Raw genomic sequence first — 17812 nt, forward strand, 5'->3', positions numbered from 1 at the left:
GGGCTTCCCTGGTGGCTCAGTAAAGAATCTGCCTGCTAATGCAGGAGACACGGGTTCGATCCCAGATCTGGGAAGATCCCACATGCCGCAGAGCAACGAAGCCTGTGTGCCACGACTATTGAGCCTGTACTCTAGAGTCTGGGAGCTGCAACTCCTGAAGCCTGAGTGCCCTAGAAACTGTGCTCCACAGCAAGAGAAGCCACTGCAACGAGAAGCCCGTGCACGGCAACTATAGAGTAGCCCCTGCTTACTGCAACTAGAGAAAAGCCCTAGCACAGCAACGAAGACTCAGCACAGCCAAAAATAGATAAAATCACAAAATATAAAAAAAAACAAAACAAGAGTAGATGGGAATGTTCATTTTCCCATAACCCCACTAACACTAGATATTGTCCTAGGCTTTTTATTTTTGTGTATCTGATTAGGAAAAATATATATTTAAAATTTTTGCATTTCTTAAATTCAGTAATGTGAAGCTTGGTTTCATACACTTATCGGCTGTTTATACACCTTCCGTGAACTAGTCCCTCTCCTGTCCCAGTTTTCTCCTCTCTGCCTTTCATCACTTGTCTTCACTCCCAGGATCCTAGGGCCCCCTCCTTCCTCCCCAAGTCAATAGAAGGAAATAATGCGGAGCACAAGGGGAGGCAATCTGAATAAAGAAAGCAGGTGTTAAAGACTCAGAGTGTTCCCAGTGGGAGCGTTTGCATTTTAACAGAGCCTGCCCAGGGAGGGCAATGCTTACCTCCAAGGACTAGATTGCTAGTGATGACATTTCAGGGTTCAACAGGAAAAATATCTTCAAGTGGGAAGATCTTCCTGGGACCCCCAAATGATAATAGTCCACGCTTTCTCTGTCTATTACAATGAGGCTTTCTCTTGTTAGTGGTTTAAGGCTTGGGACTTAGTATCACAAAGCCCTTGATGAAGTATTAGTACTTCCACACATTAATCTAAGGAATTAACCAGCTTTGCAGATAAGAACGTAGGTACGTGATGTATCATATCATTGCTTATTGGATCAGAAACGGGAAACTAAAATATCCAACAACGGAAAACAGCTTAAAAACAACTTGATAGATCCATCTGACGAAATACTATGCAACATTTTGAAACAATGCTAGAAAATTATACTGAAGTTTTTTAATATCATGTTAAATATATACATGCAAAAAAAACAGTACATATGTCAAACCCCAATAAGGAATTATATTTGGGTGATAGAAACATGAATTAGACTTTTGGGCATATTTGAGTTTTGAAAGTGAACAAATATTATTATTATGATCAGAAAAATTATCTTTAAATGCAGAGTAGAATCTTAAAAAAAAAAAGTATTGTGGGATTCCTTTTTAACCTAAAAATCATTGAGAAAGAAATGTAAATCCTGACCCTGCCAAGGTTCAGTGATTTATGCTTAAGGAACTTCACCAGCACACTCACCCTGCTCCTGGACACTCGGAGTGGTATCCTTGCTTCACAGTCAGTTGACCACCCAACAGCCAACACCAACACCAGAGTCCCAGTTGTAGATCTCAGGGGCTCTTTCTCCCAAAGCCCTGCTGCTGCCTCATCTCTTAGCCTCACTCTTAACTCACATTCATTCTTCCCTGTTTTCGTTCAGGCATCATCTAAGCTAAATTTCTTTACCTCACATTTTCTTTTTTTAAACTATGAATGACCCGGTTGCTGAATTTGCTTTAGGAAGCTTTATATTAAATGTACATATACAAATAAATAAATTATGACTGATTATAGGATTCGTGATTATTTCCATAATTTATTTTAAAGCTAGGCATCAGATTTGGTCAGACTCTTCAAACTGTTTTTGATATGGTGTTTATTTGCTAAGAAAAATATTGCATCTCCCAGCCTCCCAGCCAGTGTTTCATCTGTAAAGCCTTATTGTTATTTTCCAGCAGCTTCATGGAGACTTGACATCAAGAACTGTAACAGACCTTTTACCTCAGTCTAAGAGTTTATCATTTTCAGAGATGCTTATTGTACTGATGCATTTTATTCGTTCATTGGACATAATTTGTTGAGAGTCTCGTATATATTGGTCACTGTGCTAAATAAATGCTGGGGAATTATGGGTTGAAAATACATAATTTGCTGATGTGCAAAAGCTTACAGTCTGACAAGAGAAGTAAAAAAGGCCCAGAGTAGACGCCATACGGGCATTAGATGTGCCAATAGGCAGAGCATAAAGAAACAGAGAGCCTGAAGAAGGGAGTGATCTGGGGAGGCTGTCAGAGGGACACCTGAGATAAGTCTTAAAAGATGTATGTAATGATGGCTGCATACACTAAATACACTACTCTTCAATGAACGAGGAAGGGCAAACTTTACAGTATACACATTAGAACTTGAGAAACCAGTTAAAAGGTATAGAACTGGCTCAAATGTATACAAGAAGGGGAAAAATCCTAGGTAGAGAGGAGAATGTGGACAATGCAGGAGTCTATGAAATAGCTCAACATGTTAGGGGGCTGCCAGTCCTTGAGTGTGGCTAGATCGTAGGGTAGGTGTGGATGGTTCAACCTCCAAAGGGCTTTAAGCAACAGAAATACAGGAATGATGGGACCTTCAGGTAATGCCATGAATTTGAAGTCTCAGTGACATTCTGGGCACCTTCTGATTTTTTTGACTGAAGGCCTCTTTCTCTGAGAAATCTAAGGTGGAGAACAAGTATGTAAAGAATGCCCAAGAATTTGGACAACAAAATTTTCTAGAAGTCATTTGGGATGGCTCCCTGCCTGTAGGTAAGTTTCACTTCAGCTATCCTAGAGAGCAGTCTGTTTTCTTCTTAACATTTCCTAGAGAGTCAGGTTCCAAGTGGGACGGGCTCTGGGCCAAGATAAAGCTTTCTTCTAGAGCCCCTTGCAAATCCAAACACACATGGAGAGCCCCACAGGAAGCAGAATGCCCTCCCTGCCTTCTGACCTGCCCATGCTGGCCTAGCGATGTGAGACACTGGCGCGAGATTCCCGTTTACTGTTACCCGGGCCACGGCATCCAGAGGAGAGTGACTCACTTACATGGCACTTGGTGGTCGGGGTCTCCAGGACAATAGTAGTGATAATTCCACTGAGCTTGCACGGAGGGCTCAGGGGGCAGCATCTGTGCCCACGCTGGGTATCTCTGAGGTTCACACTGATGGAACTCCCTGGATCTGAGCGGTCTGGGGAGGTCCTGGAGGTAACACACGGAGGTGAGGGGTAGGGGCCTTTCCAGTTGCCTGATGCCCAGGACGTCCTGCGGCTGTGAATCATACCCCGTGTCTATTGTAGGTGGGTCTGGGGCTGCTCGGCTCCTACGCGGCCGGGGCACCATCTCCTGGCTACCACTCTGGGGGTCTGCTGAGGCATTAGGTACACTTTGGTCGGATTTGTCAGAGTCATGGCCAGTGTCAGGGGAAGTTGCTGAGAGCCAAGATCCCAGCCATTGATTATGCTTTTCTGTAAGGGAAAACTGATGCTCCTGGGGGAGGGCTCCAGCCACAGACTGAGTCTCGGGCTCCCCGGCTGCAGAGAAGCCTGAGGGGAAGTCTTTGCTGGGACCCGGGTGTCTCCTCCACAAGCTGTCTTCACCCTCTGCCAAGACTTTAGCGCGCAGGTGGGTGACCCTCGGGGACACAGGCTGCTGGAGATTTGATAGTTGCAGGGGTGGGTGAGCCTGAGGAAAGTCTCTGGAGGAAGGCCGAGCCGTTGGGGATGCAGACAAGTTGTTAGGTGCCATGTTCCTTGCATCTGGAGCAGGCGGTTCTGACTCCTCTGCCAGGGAATATTCCGAGGGGGGTTTCAGCAACTGACTTGGATATGGTTCTGATTCATCCACCTCCACAGGAATGCTTCGGTTCATTCTAGTGTCTGGAACAAGAGAAAACATGCCACAACCTCAGGAGTCAGGTCAGTTCTTGGAGTCCCCACTTCATGACCTTAAGGGACCCCATTCAAGATGTGTTTTAAATTAACAGTAGTGTGACACCAACGTGCTGGCGGAGCCCCTGGTCACAGAAAATCTTTCACTTATCCTCCAGGGAAAGGCACTAAGACTTATTAAGATAATTTTTTCTGGAAGGCTATTCAAAGAATGTGACTGGACCATTGTGTGGTAGAAGTCATACACCAGCAAGGGGAAGACATAGATGAAAACCAATGGCCAATTTCCGAGGAAAGAGAAATGATCAGAATGTGGATTGCTTCATGTGTGTTTGGAATCCATGATGAAAGAAATATCAGTAACAGATGTGGAATGACCTCCAAAATATACTGTTAAGTGATAAGGGAAAAAAAAAAAAACCAAGGTGCAGACCAATGTGTAAATGGTGCTTCTATTTTGTGGGAAAAAATTAGGAGAGGGGAATGTGTGAGTATGTGTGTGTGTGCATGCACATCTGCTTGCACACATATAAAATGTATATGGAAGACACATAAGACATTGGTGCATTGGTTGCCTTTGAGAATGGGGCTAAGCTGAGCGAGAGGAGGATGAGGGAGAATTTTCACCTTCTGAGCTTTTAAACTATTGCTCCATGTGACCTATTGCCTAATTAAAAAAAAAACAAAAAGAAAAAAGAATTTTAAAGCCTGAGTTTAAAAAGCACTGGAAAAAAGGTCATAGTGACATTTTCCAGTTACAGCTATAGGTTATTTGGAGGACTTAATTCCCTCTTGCAAGATGCCTGCACGACCATCTGGCCTGTGATGTAGCAGCTCCATGGACAAGGCTCAATAAACTAGCCTTTAGCCCACAGCAGTCAGCCCACAGTCCAGGGAATACTGTTTTACCCATAGAAATAGAACTCTCAACCAACATGACAGAATGGGAAAGAAAATTGGCCTCCCCTTATCATTACATTGGTTGAAATGATGCCCCAGAATACTTAGGCTCCAGAGGAAGGAAGGAGGCAGGTCAGGGGAAAAGATGTCTCTAGGTGAGGACAGGGAGCCAGAGCAGGGACAGTGGGAGTGAAGGAGTCACAAGAAAAGACCCCAGCGGTCTGTTCCATGAAGGCCTCATACATAACATGCCTCAAATGCCATACAGAGAAAAGGAGCGGTGCTGGTGGTTGGATCGTTAAATTCCTCTTTCATCTACGTAGAATTTCAACCACAAACACTCACTGAGGGCTTACTGTGCCCCAAGGCATGATGCCCATCAGTTACTGCTCTAAGACAAGCTGGAAAAATGGGAATTCCCCTTCTCTTGAGCCTAATACCCAACCCAATGGCAACATGACAGCATGCATTTTAAGCAACATACTTTTAGAAAATATTTTTATTTATTTGGCTGCTACTAAGTCTTAGCTGCGGCATGTGGGGTCTAGTTCCCTGACCAGGACCAAGGTTTGAACCTGGGCCCCCTGCTGAACTGGGAGCTTGGAGTCTTAGCCCCTGGACCACTAGGGAAGTCACATGCATTTTAAAATGCTGCCCCGCAGAGCAGAAGTGGGATCAGTGGTTTCCCACATTTTTCTTCGTGGCCTATAAAAAGAGATGTCAGTTTGCCATGTGTGTTCAGTTGTGTCTGACTCTTTTGCGACTGTATGGACTGTAGCCCATCAGACTCCTCTGTCCATGGGATTTCTCCGGCAAAAATACTGGAGTGAGTTGCCATTTCCTTCTGCAGGGGATCTTCCTGGACCAGGGATTGAACCTGAGTCTCCTGCATTGCAGGCAGATCCTTTACTGCTTGACCCATCAGGAAAGCCCCAGTTTTCCTTGCACTCCCTGCCAAATGAATGTCCGCTAACACTTCTCTGACCCTCACTTGGTATCAGACTTACCCATCTGCTCCAAATAAGCTTTGTACCACTTTCTCACAAGAGAAAATTCCCTCAGGCTCCAAGTCCCCACCAGCCCTCCCTCCCTCCTTGCCACAGGCTTTCTAGGTTGCTCTCTAGTCTGGGTGTGCGTCCTGCCCCATGGCTCTGCAGAGACTTCATCACCCAAACTGATTAGACCCTGGAAAAACACACACCTTTCAACTGATCTCAGTTGATTAGACCTACCCCAAACACACATATTTCAACTACTGAGTATTTAAAAATGTTCACCAATGTTTTCTTTTCTTTCTTACAGTTTTTCTACAGCTCTGAAACTGGATATGCCATACAACATGCTCTTCATCTGGTCAGGAAGCAAAAGTATTTTCCAAAGGACTGGGCTGCATGTTACGTAAACTTCAGCAAGCATCTGTGGACCCATAGCTGAATGATGGGGGTCGGGGAGGAGGACAAAGGTGAGGGTGGAGAAGCTGCCTGAGAACCATCCAGCAAAAGAACTAAATGCTGTTGGCTATTTCTTGGTACGCAATTCATTTTCATTTTCCACACTTCAGGTAGAATTGTTTATATTCTCCCTGGGTTTCAGATGTGAATACCTTAGAAGTACTTCCCTAAAAATTATAAAATTAAATTTAAAAAGTTGCAAATTCTCTTCCAGCTGAGGAGATTTCAAGGACTTGGAGGAAGCTAATAAAAAGGGTGACAAGTGTGGTCATCTCCGGAGTGTGGTCACTTAACTGGGATTCTGATGTCGTGTCCTAGGGAAGGAATTCTAGAATTGAAACTGGTCTGAAAAGGAACAAGTGGGTCCTTGGATGATAGTGAATAAACCTGGCATGGCAATGAACAACCTTTTAGGAAAACGATGGGATTAGTCACTTTTAACAAACACAGTGAACCCTGATGTTTTAAATTTGTCACTACAAATATTCAAACAGCAAATGATTACTGAACCCTGCAGTATGTCTGACACTGTGCTGTGAACCCCCTCTTCTGAAGCATAAGCTCAATTAAAATTCTTGTATAGTTGATACCTACAAGTGACACATAACTCAAGAGGTCCAAGAGGATATCTAATAAAAGGTAAACAAAATGATTTCTGGTGACATAAAACATGCCTACCTTCAAGTGGTTTGTAATCTAACTGAAGGAAAATGACTAGTACAGGAAATCAAACTAATACAAATCGAGGGCCTTTGCACTTGCCATTTCTTCTTCTTGGAACACTCTTCCCCTACATATCTGCATGGCTTTCTTTCTTTCTTTTTTAAGGCTTTACTCAGCTCTCGTCTTCTCTGTGAGGGCTCCCTGGTCACCCTCTAAAATTTTTACATGCTCCTCTCACTCCATCTCCCTTTCCTGCTTTATCCTTCTCTCAGCAGTTGTCACCATTGTATATACTATAAAAGAGACGTTATCAGTTCTAATACCTAGTACAATATTCCTTGTGTATTGTCTCTCCTCTCCCCCCAGGATGTAAGCTTCATGAGGGTGTGATTTTCAACTCTTCTGTTCATAGCTGTCTTCCCAGCATCGAGAATTATACCTGGTACCTAGCAGGTGCTCAATAACTATTTGTTGAATGAATGAAGGATCAATGCCTGTTTTAGAGAGGAGACAGATCCATGTAGCTGGAAGGATCTCTGACTGTGAGGAAGTCAGGTCCGTGAAGGGTGACGGGGAGGATTTGGTGGGCCAAGTCCTCAGAGTTCTTGAAATTAGACCACATGGGTACCCTTTCCTCTTCCTCTCAAATATGTATTAAGCTCCACTAAGTGTCAGGCCCTGAGGCCAGGCCTGAAGAGGTCCCATCCACCTGAACCCTTGTTGGCAGAGTAACAGTGAGCCTACCCCACAGCGTGATGGGGCATCTGCTCTCTCTGCTCAGACACGGAGTACCTGATCTCCTCCTACATCCTCAGCAGCGGGTGGGGCAGGCCTGCCGTCACCACAGGGGCCCCTCTGGCCCTAGACCTCAGCCAGAACTGACAAAACAACCCCACCACCCTCCTGAGGGTGTCACAGAGAATACAACGCCACATCAGAGGGCCACGGGCAGCTCAGTGGGTTGGGTCGGAAGTGGCAGTTTTGTTTTTTGGTCTTTAATGTCAATATTGTAATAAAAAAGATAACTAGACATTAGAAAAAATTAACTCAGTACCCCACCTCTCCTAACCATTTCCATTTCCCTTGTTTTATTCCAGACCTCTTCTATACGCTATCCATGGGCAGCTCAGTGGGTTGGGTCGGAAGTGGCAGTTTTGTTTTTTGGCCTTTAATGTCAATATTGTAATAAAAAAGATAACTAGACATAAGAAAAAATTAACTCAGTACCCCACCTCTCCTAACCATTTCCATTTCCCTTGTTTTATTCCAGACCTCTTCTATACCTCTTCTATACACAGGCACAGCCTGTGTTCCCATCCCCCTCAGAGGGTGGAAATTGGCTTTAAGCAAAAAAAAGCCCTGTTTTCTAGCCATGATGTGGAGAAGTCACTGACCCCGAGGGGGACAGAAGACCTCCCAGTTAGGGCCTGTTGACCCCCTTGGTGGCTGTGCTCTGGACGGTCTCAGCTCATCAGCACGACATTGAGCTCAGAAAGCCGGGAGAGGCTGAGGTTGTTGGGGGTGCAGCCAACAGACAAGTCTAGCTCATGGCTTCAGATGGTTGGTGAAAGGGAGAGGCTGGCCACCCAGGGACCTCAGAAGAGTTTCTGACTCAGAAGCGCTTTCTAAGAGGCTCACAATTCAGATGCCCAGGCCCCACCCCTTGAGAGTCTAAGATAAGGCCAGGGAGCCCTTTTCTGTCTAAGTCCCACAGGTTGGAGAAGGAAAAGGCAACCCACTCCAGTACTCTTGCCTGGAGAATCCCATGGACGGAGGAGCTTGGCAGGCTACAGTCCATGGGGTCGCAAGAGTCAGACAGGACTGAGCGACTAAACCACCACCACCAAGTCCCACAGGTAAATAGGTCCTCTCATATTTTACCAAGGGAAGTGTCATCTGTATGATTTGGCCATGACTATCGGGACTTTTAAATCTAATGTCCTTGGACCTAGTAATTTCGTTTCCAAGAATTTCCTCTATAGAGAGATGCACTTATTTTGTAAAAACAAAGAGGCCCTGAAGATAGGCAACGCAGCAAGGTTTGTAACAGCAAAGACTGCAAACGACTCACCCACCCAAAAAGCTTCTGCTTTTTTAAAAACCGTTGTCCGGCCTTGCAATGAATACTCCGCATCGTTTTGAAAAGACTGAGGAAATGCTGTGTGAACTGATTTGGAACTATCTCTAAAATTTATCGTGAAGTTTAAAATGGAAGGAGCAGAACAGTGTGTAGAGTATATGTTACCCTTTGTCCAATCTAAGTCTGTCTCTGCCCAAGCTGGGTGGTCAGAAAGCTGGAACAGAGGGTGCCTCCTGGAAGGGAATTGGGTGACTGGGAGCGGAGGTGGGCGGGAGACTTGCTTTTCAGAGCATTTTTTACCTTTTAAGTTTTGTACCAAGTGCCTGTATATTTACTTACAAGATAAAAAAGGGAAAGGAAACGCTCCACCAGTGATTCTGATGTCCACAAAGATTAAGAATCATTGAGAGAGAGGCATTGCTGAGACCACCCAGGAGAGAGTAAACCGTTCCTTAAAATACAAAAGACCATTCAGCATAGGGTGAAGACATTTGTCCACAGTGGGGATGGGCGGACCTGGGGTGGCATGAGCTAGGAATGGAAACTAGTCCCAGGTCCACGTGCGTGCATGCTGTCGCTTCAGTCGTGTCCGACTCTTCGTGACCCCACGGACTGTAGCCCATCAGGCTCCTCTGTCCATGGGATTCTCCAGGCAAGAATACTAGAGTGGGTTGCCATGCCTTCCTCCAGGGGATTTTCCCAATCCAGGGATCGAACCTAAGTCCCTTTTGTCTACCTGCGTTGGCAGGTGGGTTCTTTACCACTGGTGCCACCTGGAAAGCCGCTCCCTGCCGCCAGGTGCACACAACCAGGTGAACCAGTGATGCACGTGAGTCTGGTTCTTAATCTGATCTGACTCAAGAAACAGCAGTTTTCCTTCTCTAGAATCTCACTGCCCTTTGGACTGTGAGCTGTGGTCCTAGCCCTTAGATTCTGACCAGCATCTTTCTTCAAATCTCTCAGTTTTTTTGTCCCAGTCTTTCTGGCTTCCTTTCTGCTTTCTCTCCTTCCTGAGTAGCCCGGTTTCGCAGATAATTATCAAGACATCAGCAGCTTTGACATCCCCTGTGGCAATGCTCTCTGGAGTCCCATTCACAGAATTTCTCCTTCATTCTGTCTGTCTGTCTGTCTGTCTCTCGTTGCCTCCAAATCTTTGCTCATGTCTGTTCCCAGCAAACTTTCTTTCCTCCAGCACATTCTGTGTCCAATTATCAATCTGTCTGATCTCATAGTCCCACCTTTCTCATCTCATAGTTCATCCAAAACTTCTTTTCTTCTCATCATGTCCGCCTCTCTTTCTGCAGGTCTGTTAGATTAGACCCTAGCCCTGCTGTGCATAGGACACACGTCTCTCTCAGCACACACATTCAGATCTGAAGTCCATGTTCACAGTTAACTGTGGCTTCTGCCTTCCAGACAGTACCTGAATCAATACATATTTCTATGATGTGGAAAATATGCAGGACTTAAATGTAGAGGCCCTAGAGTCAAGCTCCCTATGATTGGATTCCTTCTCTGCTAGTGGCATGACTGAAACTGAAACTCCAATACTTTGGCCACCTTATGTGAAGAGCTGACTCATTTGAAAATACCCTGATGCTGGGAAAGATTGAGGGCAGGAGGAGAAGGGGACAACAGAGGATGAGATGGTTGGATGGCATCACCGACTCAATGGACATGAGTTTGGGTAAACTGCAGGAATCGGTGCTGGACAGGGAGGCCTGGCGTGCTGTGGTTCATGGGGTTGCAAAGAGTCGGACACGACTGAGCAACTGAACTGAACTGAAGTGGCATGATTAGATGTGTGACCTTGAGAAAATTACTGAACTTCTCTGGGCCTCATTTTTCTCATCTGTATAGTGTGTGGAGGGGAGATAACAGCATTTGCCCCATAGGAGGGTATTGCAAGGATAAAAGAAGAAGGTATAAATAAAGTGCTGACTGTAGAGTCTGGCCCATATCAAGCTGTCCAAAAACAAAGGTTATTTTGTTATTAGTTTTACAACAAATAGTTGGCTTTGGAACTGTTTTTTTAGACCATGTTTGCTTGTTTTATACTTGGATGCTAAAACTATTACATAAACCTGGTGTGCTGTAGTCACGGGGCTGCAAAGAGACGCGGCTTAGTGACTGAACAACAACAAAGTGTATGGAGCCTGCATCTTTCTAACCAACGTGTGTATTTCCGGCAGATTCAGTATATAGATTCAGTATACATCATTTCATGTGGTCCTGAAACAGCTGGGTCAGAGGAGGGATATGTGGTATCACTACCATTCCTACTATAGAGAGCCTTAGGCACATTAGGTAGCTTTTTCAAAGTCACAGCCAATTCCAGCCTATAGATTTCCAAACTCTTTCCATTAAACCACATAAATCAGACACTTGCAAACCTTTTCTGTAAAGAACCAGACAATAAATAGTTCATACCCTGTGGACCACAAACTGTCTTTGTCTCCTACTCTGCTTTTTAGTTAGCTTATTTGTACACAACCCTTCAATAATATAAATTCTTAGCAATAGGCAGATATAGAAATAGACCAGGGGCCACCTTCGGCTCAAGGGTTGTAGTTTATCAACCTCTGATATAGATTATGCTGGTAAATCAATATAAACTTAGTGAAATGGATATACTTAAGAAAGCTGACCCTTTCTAACAAAGATTGTTAATATTTGTCAAATGTTTACTACAGGTCAAATATTGTTCCAGGTGTTTTGGATGTACTAACTTATCCTCACAGACACCCTATTCGTAGGCACTGCATCAGCCCTATTTTAGGAATGGGGAAACCGAACACAGGGTGGTCAAGTAACTTTCTCAAGGCCACAGAGCTAGTAAGGAGCTAGCTCCTTGCTCTAGGGTTCAAATCCAGGCAGTTCGCACCAGAGCCTGTGCACTGAACCCTCTTGCCTCTTGGTTGGAAGCATGGACTTGCACAGCGTTTGGGGGCAGCAGAGCAAGGGGGTGGCAGGAGCTGAGTAAACCTTAGAAGTTTCTGGAATAAATAGATTTCAGAACCATTCACCTTGAAGCTAAGGAGGCGTGGATACCTGCCACCTGTGTTTTATGAAGAATGGCCAGGCTGGAAACCTGTGATGGCTTTCCTTCATGCCACTACAATAGAGGATATGGGTGAGATTGCCGAGGCATCTTGATTTGAGAAAAGCACTTGATTGGATCTCATTAAATTTTAATCATAAACTGAATTCAAAATAAATTGAAAACTTGTTGACAGAGCACAAACAAAGGGTGATGATAAATGGCGATGCATCTAGAGAGGGGATATTTTCCAGGGGACGCCTCTGAGGCAAGGACGGATGGGATTTAATGAAGGTGTTATGTCCCTGGAAGAAGACAAATAGCAGAGCATGAAGCAGAGGAAGGGCAGCAGTGAGCAGCCTGAGTAATTAATAAATCACATTGCTGCTGCTGCTGCTAAGTTGCGTCAGTCGCGTCCGACTCTGTGAGACCCCACAGACGGCAGCCCACCAGGCTCCCCCATCCCAGGGATTCTCCAGACAAGAACACTGGAGTGGGTTGCCATTTCCCTCTCCAATGCATGAAAGTAAAAAGTGAAAGTAAAGTCGCTCAGTTGTATCCGACTCTTCGCGACCCCATGGACAGCAGCCTACCAGGCTCCTCTGTCCATGGGATTTTCCAGGCAAGAGTACTGGAGTGGGTAATAAACCACATTACTAGCTCCTAAATGATCAAGACTTGCTGTTACCAACTGCTTGGATTTTTTTCTTTAAGCATTCTTTGGGTCAACCATAGGGTTGAAGGGCCTTAGAGACACACAGCATGAATATTTTGGGGGGATATATCAATAAATATATAAATTTACAGCTTGGAAGGGCCTCAGATCCAATTTGGATCAGATCTTTGCAATCACAGATTCTCAAGGTCTTACTTCATTCTCCAGGGAGTCATTTTTTTTCCATAAGTGTCTGAAAGTTCTGGATTACAAAACAACAACAACAAAACTTTAAACTCATTAACATTCTTCATTTACTACCCAAATGCATGCAAACTTTCCCAACGTTAGTTGGCTCAGTGGAAGTTGGTTTTGAGTGAACTGTATGGCTCAGGTTCAAATTCCAGTGAGTAAATATTTCCAAGTTTACTTGCAGAATTTCCCAGACAGAGAAGTTCTTCCACTTGGTTTGCCAGAGGACTGGAAGCAGTGGTGAGCCCTGGAGATGAGGGAACGTTTACTGGCCCTTGTTCGTGTCTTGCACAGTACAGCTCACAGCATGCTGAAGGCAGTGCAGCGTGACCTGACCTGATTAGAAGTTTGCTCTGGAACTCCTCTGAGCTGCTCAACTGGCTGATGGGGCTAATGGGAATGGACTGACTCCACCGTGCTGGAAGCTGGTAAACACCGTTTCCAGAACAACCTCAAACCAGCCCATGGGTTCTTTTGTTTGTTTGTTTCAGATAAGGTTTCTCTAAACACACATTTGTGATTCTTAATTCAGTCCAGACCCCAGAATGAAGGAGAAGGGGCAGAAAGGAAAAAATCCGGAGGGGGAGAAGAAGGGATGGAAAGGAGGAAAGGAAAATGGAAGAGAAGCCAGAAGAGTGAGAAACTTTGAAGGAAAAGCTAAAAAAACTTGTCCTTTATTGGTGGAGGACAGAGGCTCACTTAAATTGTGATTTTGACATGTTGCTGGGTGAGACAAGGGGCAGTTGGAAGGGGTGGGAGAGAATGAGTGCAGGTAAAAGGCAAGAGTGTTGGAGGGGAGCTGCTGAGCCCAGAAGAGTCTGGGCCAACAGCACAGAGGAGGAAGGGTGGTGGGAGGGAGACCTGGGAACCCGGCCTGGGAGAGGAAGAAGGAAAAACACTGGAACCCTTAGTGCAGGAAACAGTGAGGTGGCAAAAGCCAAGTTCCCATCATCACTGAAGTGGCTGCCCAGACCTCAGTCAGTCTGGGTCTTCAGGGTGAAGGAAGGGGGTCACATGGGCTGGGGGCTCCCGTCAGTCCCAAACAACTTGATCTCAGCTGCCTTATCAAGAAATCACTCCAGACTGGCATAGCTTCGCAGGTCACGAGCAGGATGAAAGCTCACCTTCCTCCCTCAGCCAGATTAAAGCTTCAAGTCTCCAGGAAGTTCTGTGTATACACACACACACACACACACACACACACACATGCACAGAGGTACAGAGCAAGCTTAACTCTCAGGCATCAACACACATGTGGGTGAGTAGGAGGCCTGCTGGGCAAGAGACGCAAAGAATGTCGAATGTCTGAGGGAGAAGGACAGCCTGGGCTTCATGAACTAAAAATACCTCCGTGACAATGCACTAGAAGAAACAGAAGAGGCCCGGGGGAGAGCTGCTTGACTCTAATCCTCAGATACTTTCTCACGGAAGGACTGCAGGATTGTTTTGATAAGGAAATATGATCAAACATTAGGGGTCATCTCATTGGATCTGAAAGGAATTTAAAGTTTAATATGCCTCATCTGTGTGCTCTTTTTTTTCCCATGCAGCAGTTGCCTGCAATTCATATGTGTTTTGAAAGACTAATCAAAAATTGTCTGTCGTGGAAAAATGATTCGAATTCAAGATATTTCTGAGATTTCAACTCTTCAAAACATAGATTTAATTAAGGCAAACTACCCGCATAGCCGATCTAAGTGCCTGCAACTATGATTCTGAATTTCTGCAGCTATGACTGCCTTCTCCTTATTTTCAGAGCATTTGAAAGTCACTAGCTCCTTAATTTTGAGAGAAGCAGGCTTAAATATTTTCCATCTTTGAACCCTCCCAAAGTGAGGTATCCCTGAGTTAACAGTCTTCTCCCCAACATGCCCAGACTTCACGCTTAGTCAGCCCACCCCAAGCACCGAGCAAAGCAGGGGCCGTTCCATCACAAATGACACAAGATGAAGAATGTCTGTGGGTGGTCTTTCTGGGTCAAAGCTTGGCTGGCAGCAAACTATAGCTGACTTGATTTCAGATAATGGTGCATGTTATTTGAAAATAAAAATCAGTAACGCGTCACAGGTGAAACATCTTGAAATTCCTGTCCTCTCATCCCAGGATGAGAGAGAGTCATCTGAAAGCATGATGAGGACCATACCAGGGCCTTCATATTCCACAGAAACAGCTGAGCAATACCAAAAGCCCTGAGTCAGCCCATCCCACTCAACCAGGGCCCGTGTGAACTGTATGGAGGGAGAGAATGAGCTCAAAAGAAACAATGATTTTTTTTCTTTTTTAAAACAACGTAGTGGTTTGGAAAAGGTTAAGAATTCTGGGTGTCCACCCTCTAATAATGTGTCGGATCCTAGTCATCACCCTTACATGGTATCAGGATGTGCTTCACAGCTTCCTTTCACCTCCCATTAAAGGCCCCACACAAAGCGACTGGTCTAGCCAAGGAGTCATTTCCAGCTCCAGCTAAGTCAGTAACACAGCCTTCTGGAGCCAGGCCTGTGTGCCAGCTCTCTGGTGCTGCCTGGACTCTGGGCAAGTGCACAGGCCATGTCTTCCTGGGTAACCCAAATGGGACAGAAACTAATTCAAGAAACTCCCTGTGTTCTCCTATTTAACTAGAGTCAAAAATAATACCTAAATTCCAGGCAGCTCTCCCACAGAGCCATGGGGCTGCCCAGTACCCTCCCCTAGCCACCCAGCCTTTCACCCAGACTAAGGCTTCACCTTTTATAGATGAGTGAAAGGAATCAGAGCAGTTTATGTGGAAGAAACCTGAACGCCCCCGAGGTGTTTGACAGTATTCTGAGTGCTAGAGGGTAAAGAGGATTAAGCCCTAGGGACTATCTAGTAGGAGAGGTAAGATTAATATATTTGAATCATCAGTAAACAAAACACATATCCTCTAAGACCGCCCACTATGGCTGCCCCTCTGGGATTCTCATCACCCTCACCTTATTTTCTTAGAAGTGAATTTCAACATAATCTTCTTAGCTCACCACCCCCACCCACATTTTATTGATGAAGAAATCCAGGCTCATGGAAAAAAAAAAAGTAAATTGCCTAAGTCACAGAGTCAGCAAGCAGAGAAGGGAGAATCTGAAACCAAGTTTCAGGTTCTCTGTTTTTGTTACTTATTTTCTTGTTCATTTAAAAATATCCCCCTATACTAAGAGACCACCTTGAACTTGACAGTCACATGAAGCTCGATAAGCTTCTAAGAGAAAATAATAGCACTTCTCTCCTTGTTTTTCCTAAAGGCTCAGGCCGGCTATCTGTGCCAGCAAATGCCTGGGTGGTGTGGGAGGGTGGAGGGCTGGGGCAGAGGGGCTGGCAGAGCCACAGCCAGCACGGAACAGGGCTGGACTTCCTGGCTCAAGAACAGGGTGTTGGTTTTTTTTTTCCCCTGAGTGAAAGAGGGATCAAGAAAACTGGGGAGTTCTCCTTCCACCTCTGCCACTGACGCGTCCCGGGGCTGGAATCCGAAGTCGTCATTTTTTGCCTTCCCCGGCTCCCTCCCTGGAGAAGGGGGGTGAGGGAGGGGGTGGGGGGTTGTCTTCTTCATCAAAACTTGTGGGGACACTAAGTCCTCAAACACAGGGGTGTGTGTGTGTGTGTGTGTGTCTATTCCTCAAAGAGTTAATCTTCACTCTCCCGTCTGAAATACTAAACCACTGGCCCTGTCTCACAGCCGACACGTAGCTGTCACGTTCTCAGCCGGAGCTGTCTCTCCGTACACGAACTAACAAATGAAAGGTGGGGAGAGGCAGGCGGAGGAAAGAGAGACGGCACTTTCAGGAAAGGAGAAAACAGTGTTTCGGAAAATGGATCAGAAGTTAAGAAGTAAGGTCAGTCAGGTGACAACTGAATCACTTACCTTAGAGCCGCCAAGGACAGACAGGCCGGCCACGGGTGGTCACACTCTCTCTTCTTCTCGGGCCGCTCTACCTTGGGCCGCTCCAGGCCTCCCTCCACCCTCTCCCGGCCCAGGTAAGCCGCGGAACAGGCTCCGAAGCCGGAAGTGGAAGCTGTATGCAAATTTCTACCGAGGCTAGGAAGCCTCTGCTCAAAAATCTCCTTGTGGGCAGTGAATCAACAGCCGCTGAGAAGTCACTTTACTTCTTAAAACAGAAACCTTCATTCACTAGAAAAGGCCACTAGCCAATTAGGCTGCATTTTTTTTTCCCCATCACCCAGCTAAGTAACTGCTGAGGAATGTCCCCTGAACCTCAGGGTTGTCGAAGCACCCAGGCCTGAGACGGTGCCCTGGGAGGGGTGGTAAGATGGGTTATTCATTAGCAGCTCCAGAGCAGGAAACTGGGGTGGGGCAGATCGTGGGGAGGAGTATGGAGCAAAACTTCTTACTGTCTCTAACTGCATTTACTGCTGTTAATCACAAAGGGAGGACTCATTGCCCATTCCCCACCCCCACCCCAACACACACATTCCTTACCCCATCCACAGGCACGAAGAAGTGACTATTTTTAAGAAAACACACACACACACACACACACACAGTCTTCCTCTGGCTGCATTTTTCATGTCCTCAAGTTTATTTCTTCATCTTTCCTTGTCCTTGTTTAATCAGTGCCTACAGAATTTGTTGCTGAATGAGACACTAGAAACAGGATGACCAGGACAGCAGGCTGTAATGGGAGCTGTGGTGGCCAGCGTGTGAACTCAGTTACCCATTGGCCAGCTGGGTGTGGGCAGGTGTACTGTGCTCCTGCCGCTCTGCCTGCCGGGTGAGTCCTGAGGGTCAGCCCATTTTTGCCAATAGATACGACAGATAAATACATATATGTGTATTTATATACATTTATTCACTGTTATTTCTAATACTTATCACTGTGCCCAGAACATAGTAGGCAAGCATGACATGACTGCCAA

The 17812-nt window shown here is 45.6% G+C and overlaps 1 protein-coding gene and 1 long non-coding RNA gene across 5 annotated transcripts in view; one reads left to right on the plus strand and one right to left on the minus strand.

The window, feature by feature from the left end:
• LOC122422917 overlaps positions 1-6508 on the plus strand; it is a 41986-nt gene extending 35478 nt beyond the window's left edge. For 2 of the 3 annotated variants that reach the window (XR_006264014.1, XR_006264012.1), the window contains exon 2: positions 6087-6508. This is a non-coding gene — a long non-coding RNA (uncharacterized LOC122422917). Of the gene's footprint in view, positions 1-3793; positions 3912-6086 lie in introns of those variants that run through there. The other variant, XR_006264013.1, reaches the window with a different exon arrangement.
• The window catches only part of TRAF3IP2 (TRAF3 interacting protein 2), a 43794-nt gene extending 26547 nt beyond the window's left edge, over positions 1-17247 (minus strand). For both annotated transcript variants that reach the window (XM_043439694.1, XM_043439693.1), the window contains exons 1-2: positions 16800-17247; positions 3042-3872 (exon numbers count right to left, since the gene is read on the minus strand). In XM_043439694.1, coding sequence (XP_043295629.1) covers positions 3042-3864 — 823 coding nt within the window. In that variant the 5' untranslated portion in view covers positions 3865-3872; positions 16800-17247. The remainder of the gene's footprint in view (positions 1-3041; positions 3873-16799) is intronic.
• Positions 17248-17812: the final 565 nt, after the last annotated feature.

Source organism: Cervus canadensis, chromosome 20 (genome assembly GCF_019320065.1).
Source record: "Cervus canadensis isolate Bull #8, Minnesota chromosome 20, ASM1932006v1, whole genome shotgun sequence".
NCBI lineage: Eukaryota > Metazoa > Chordata > Mammalia > Artiodactyla > Cervidae > Cervus > Cervus canadensis.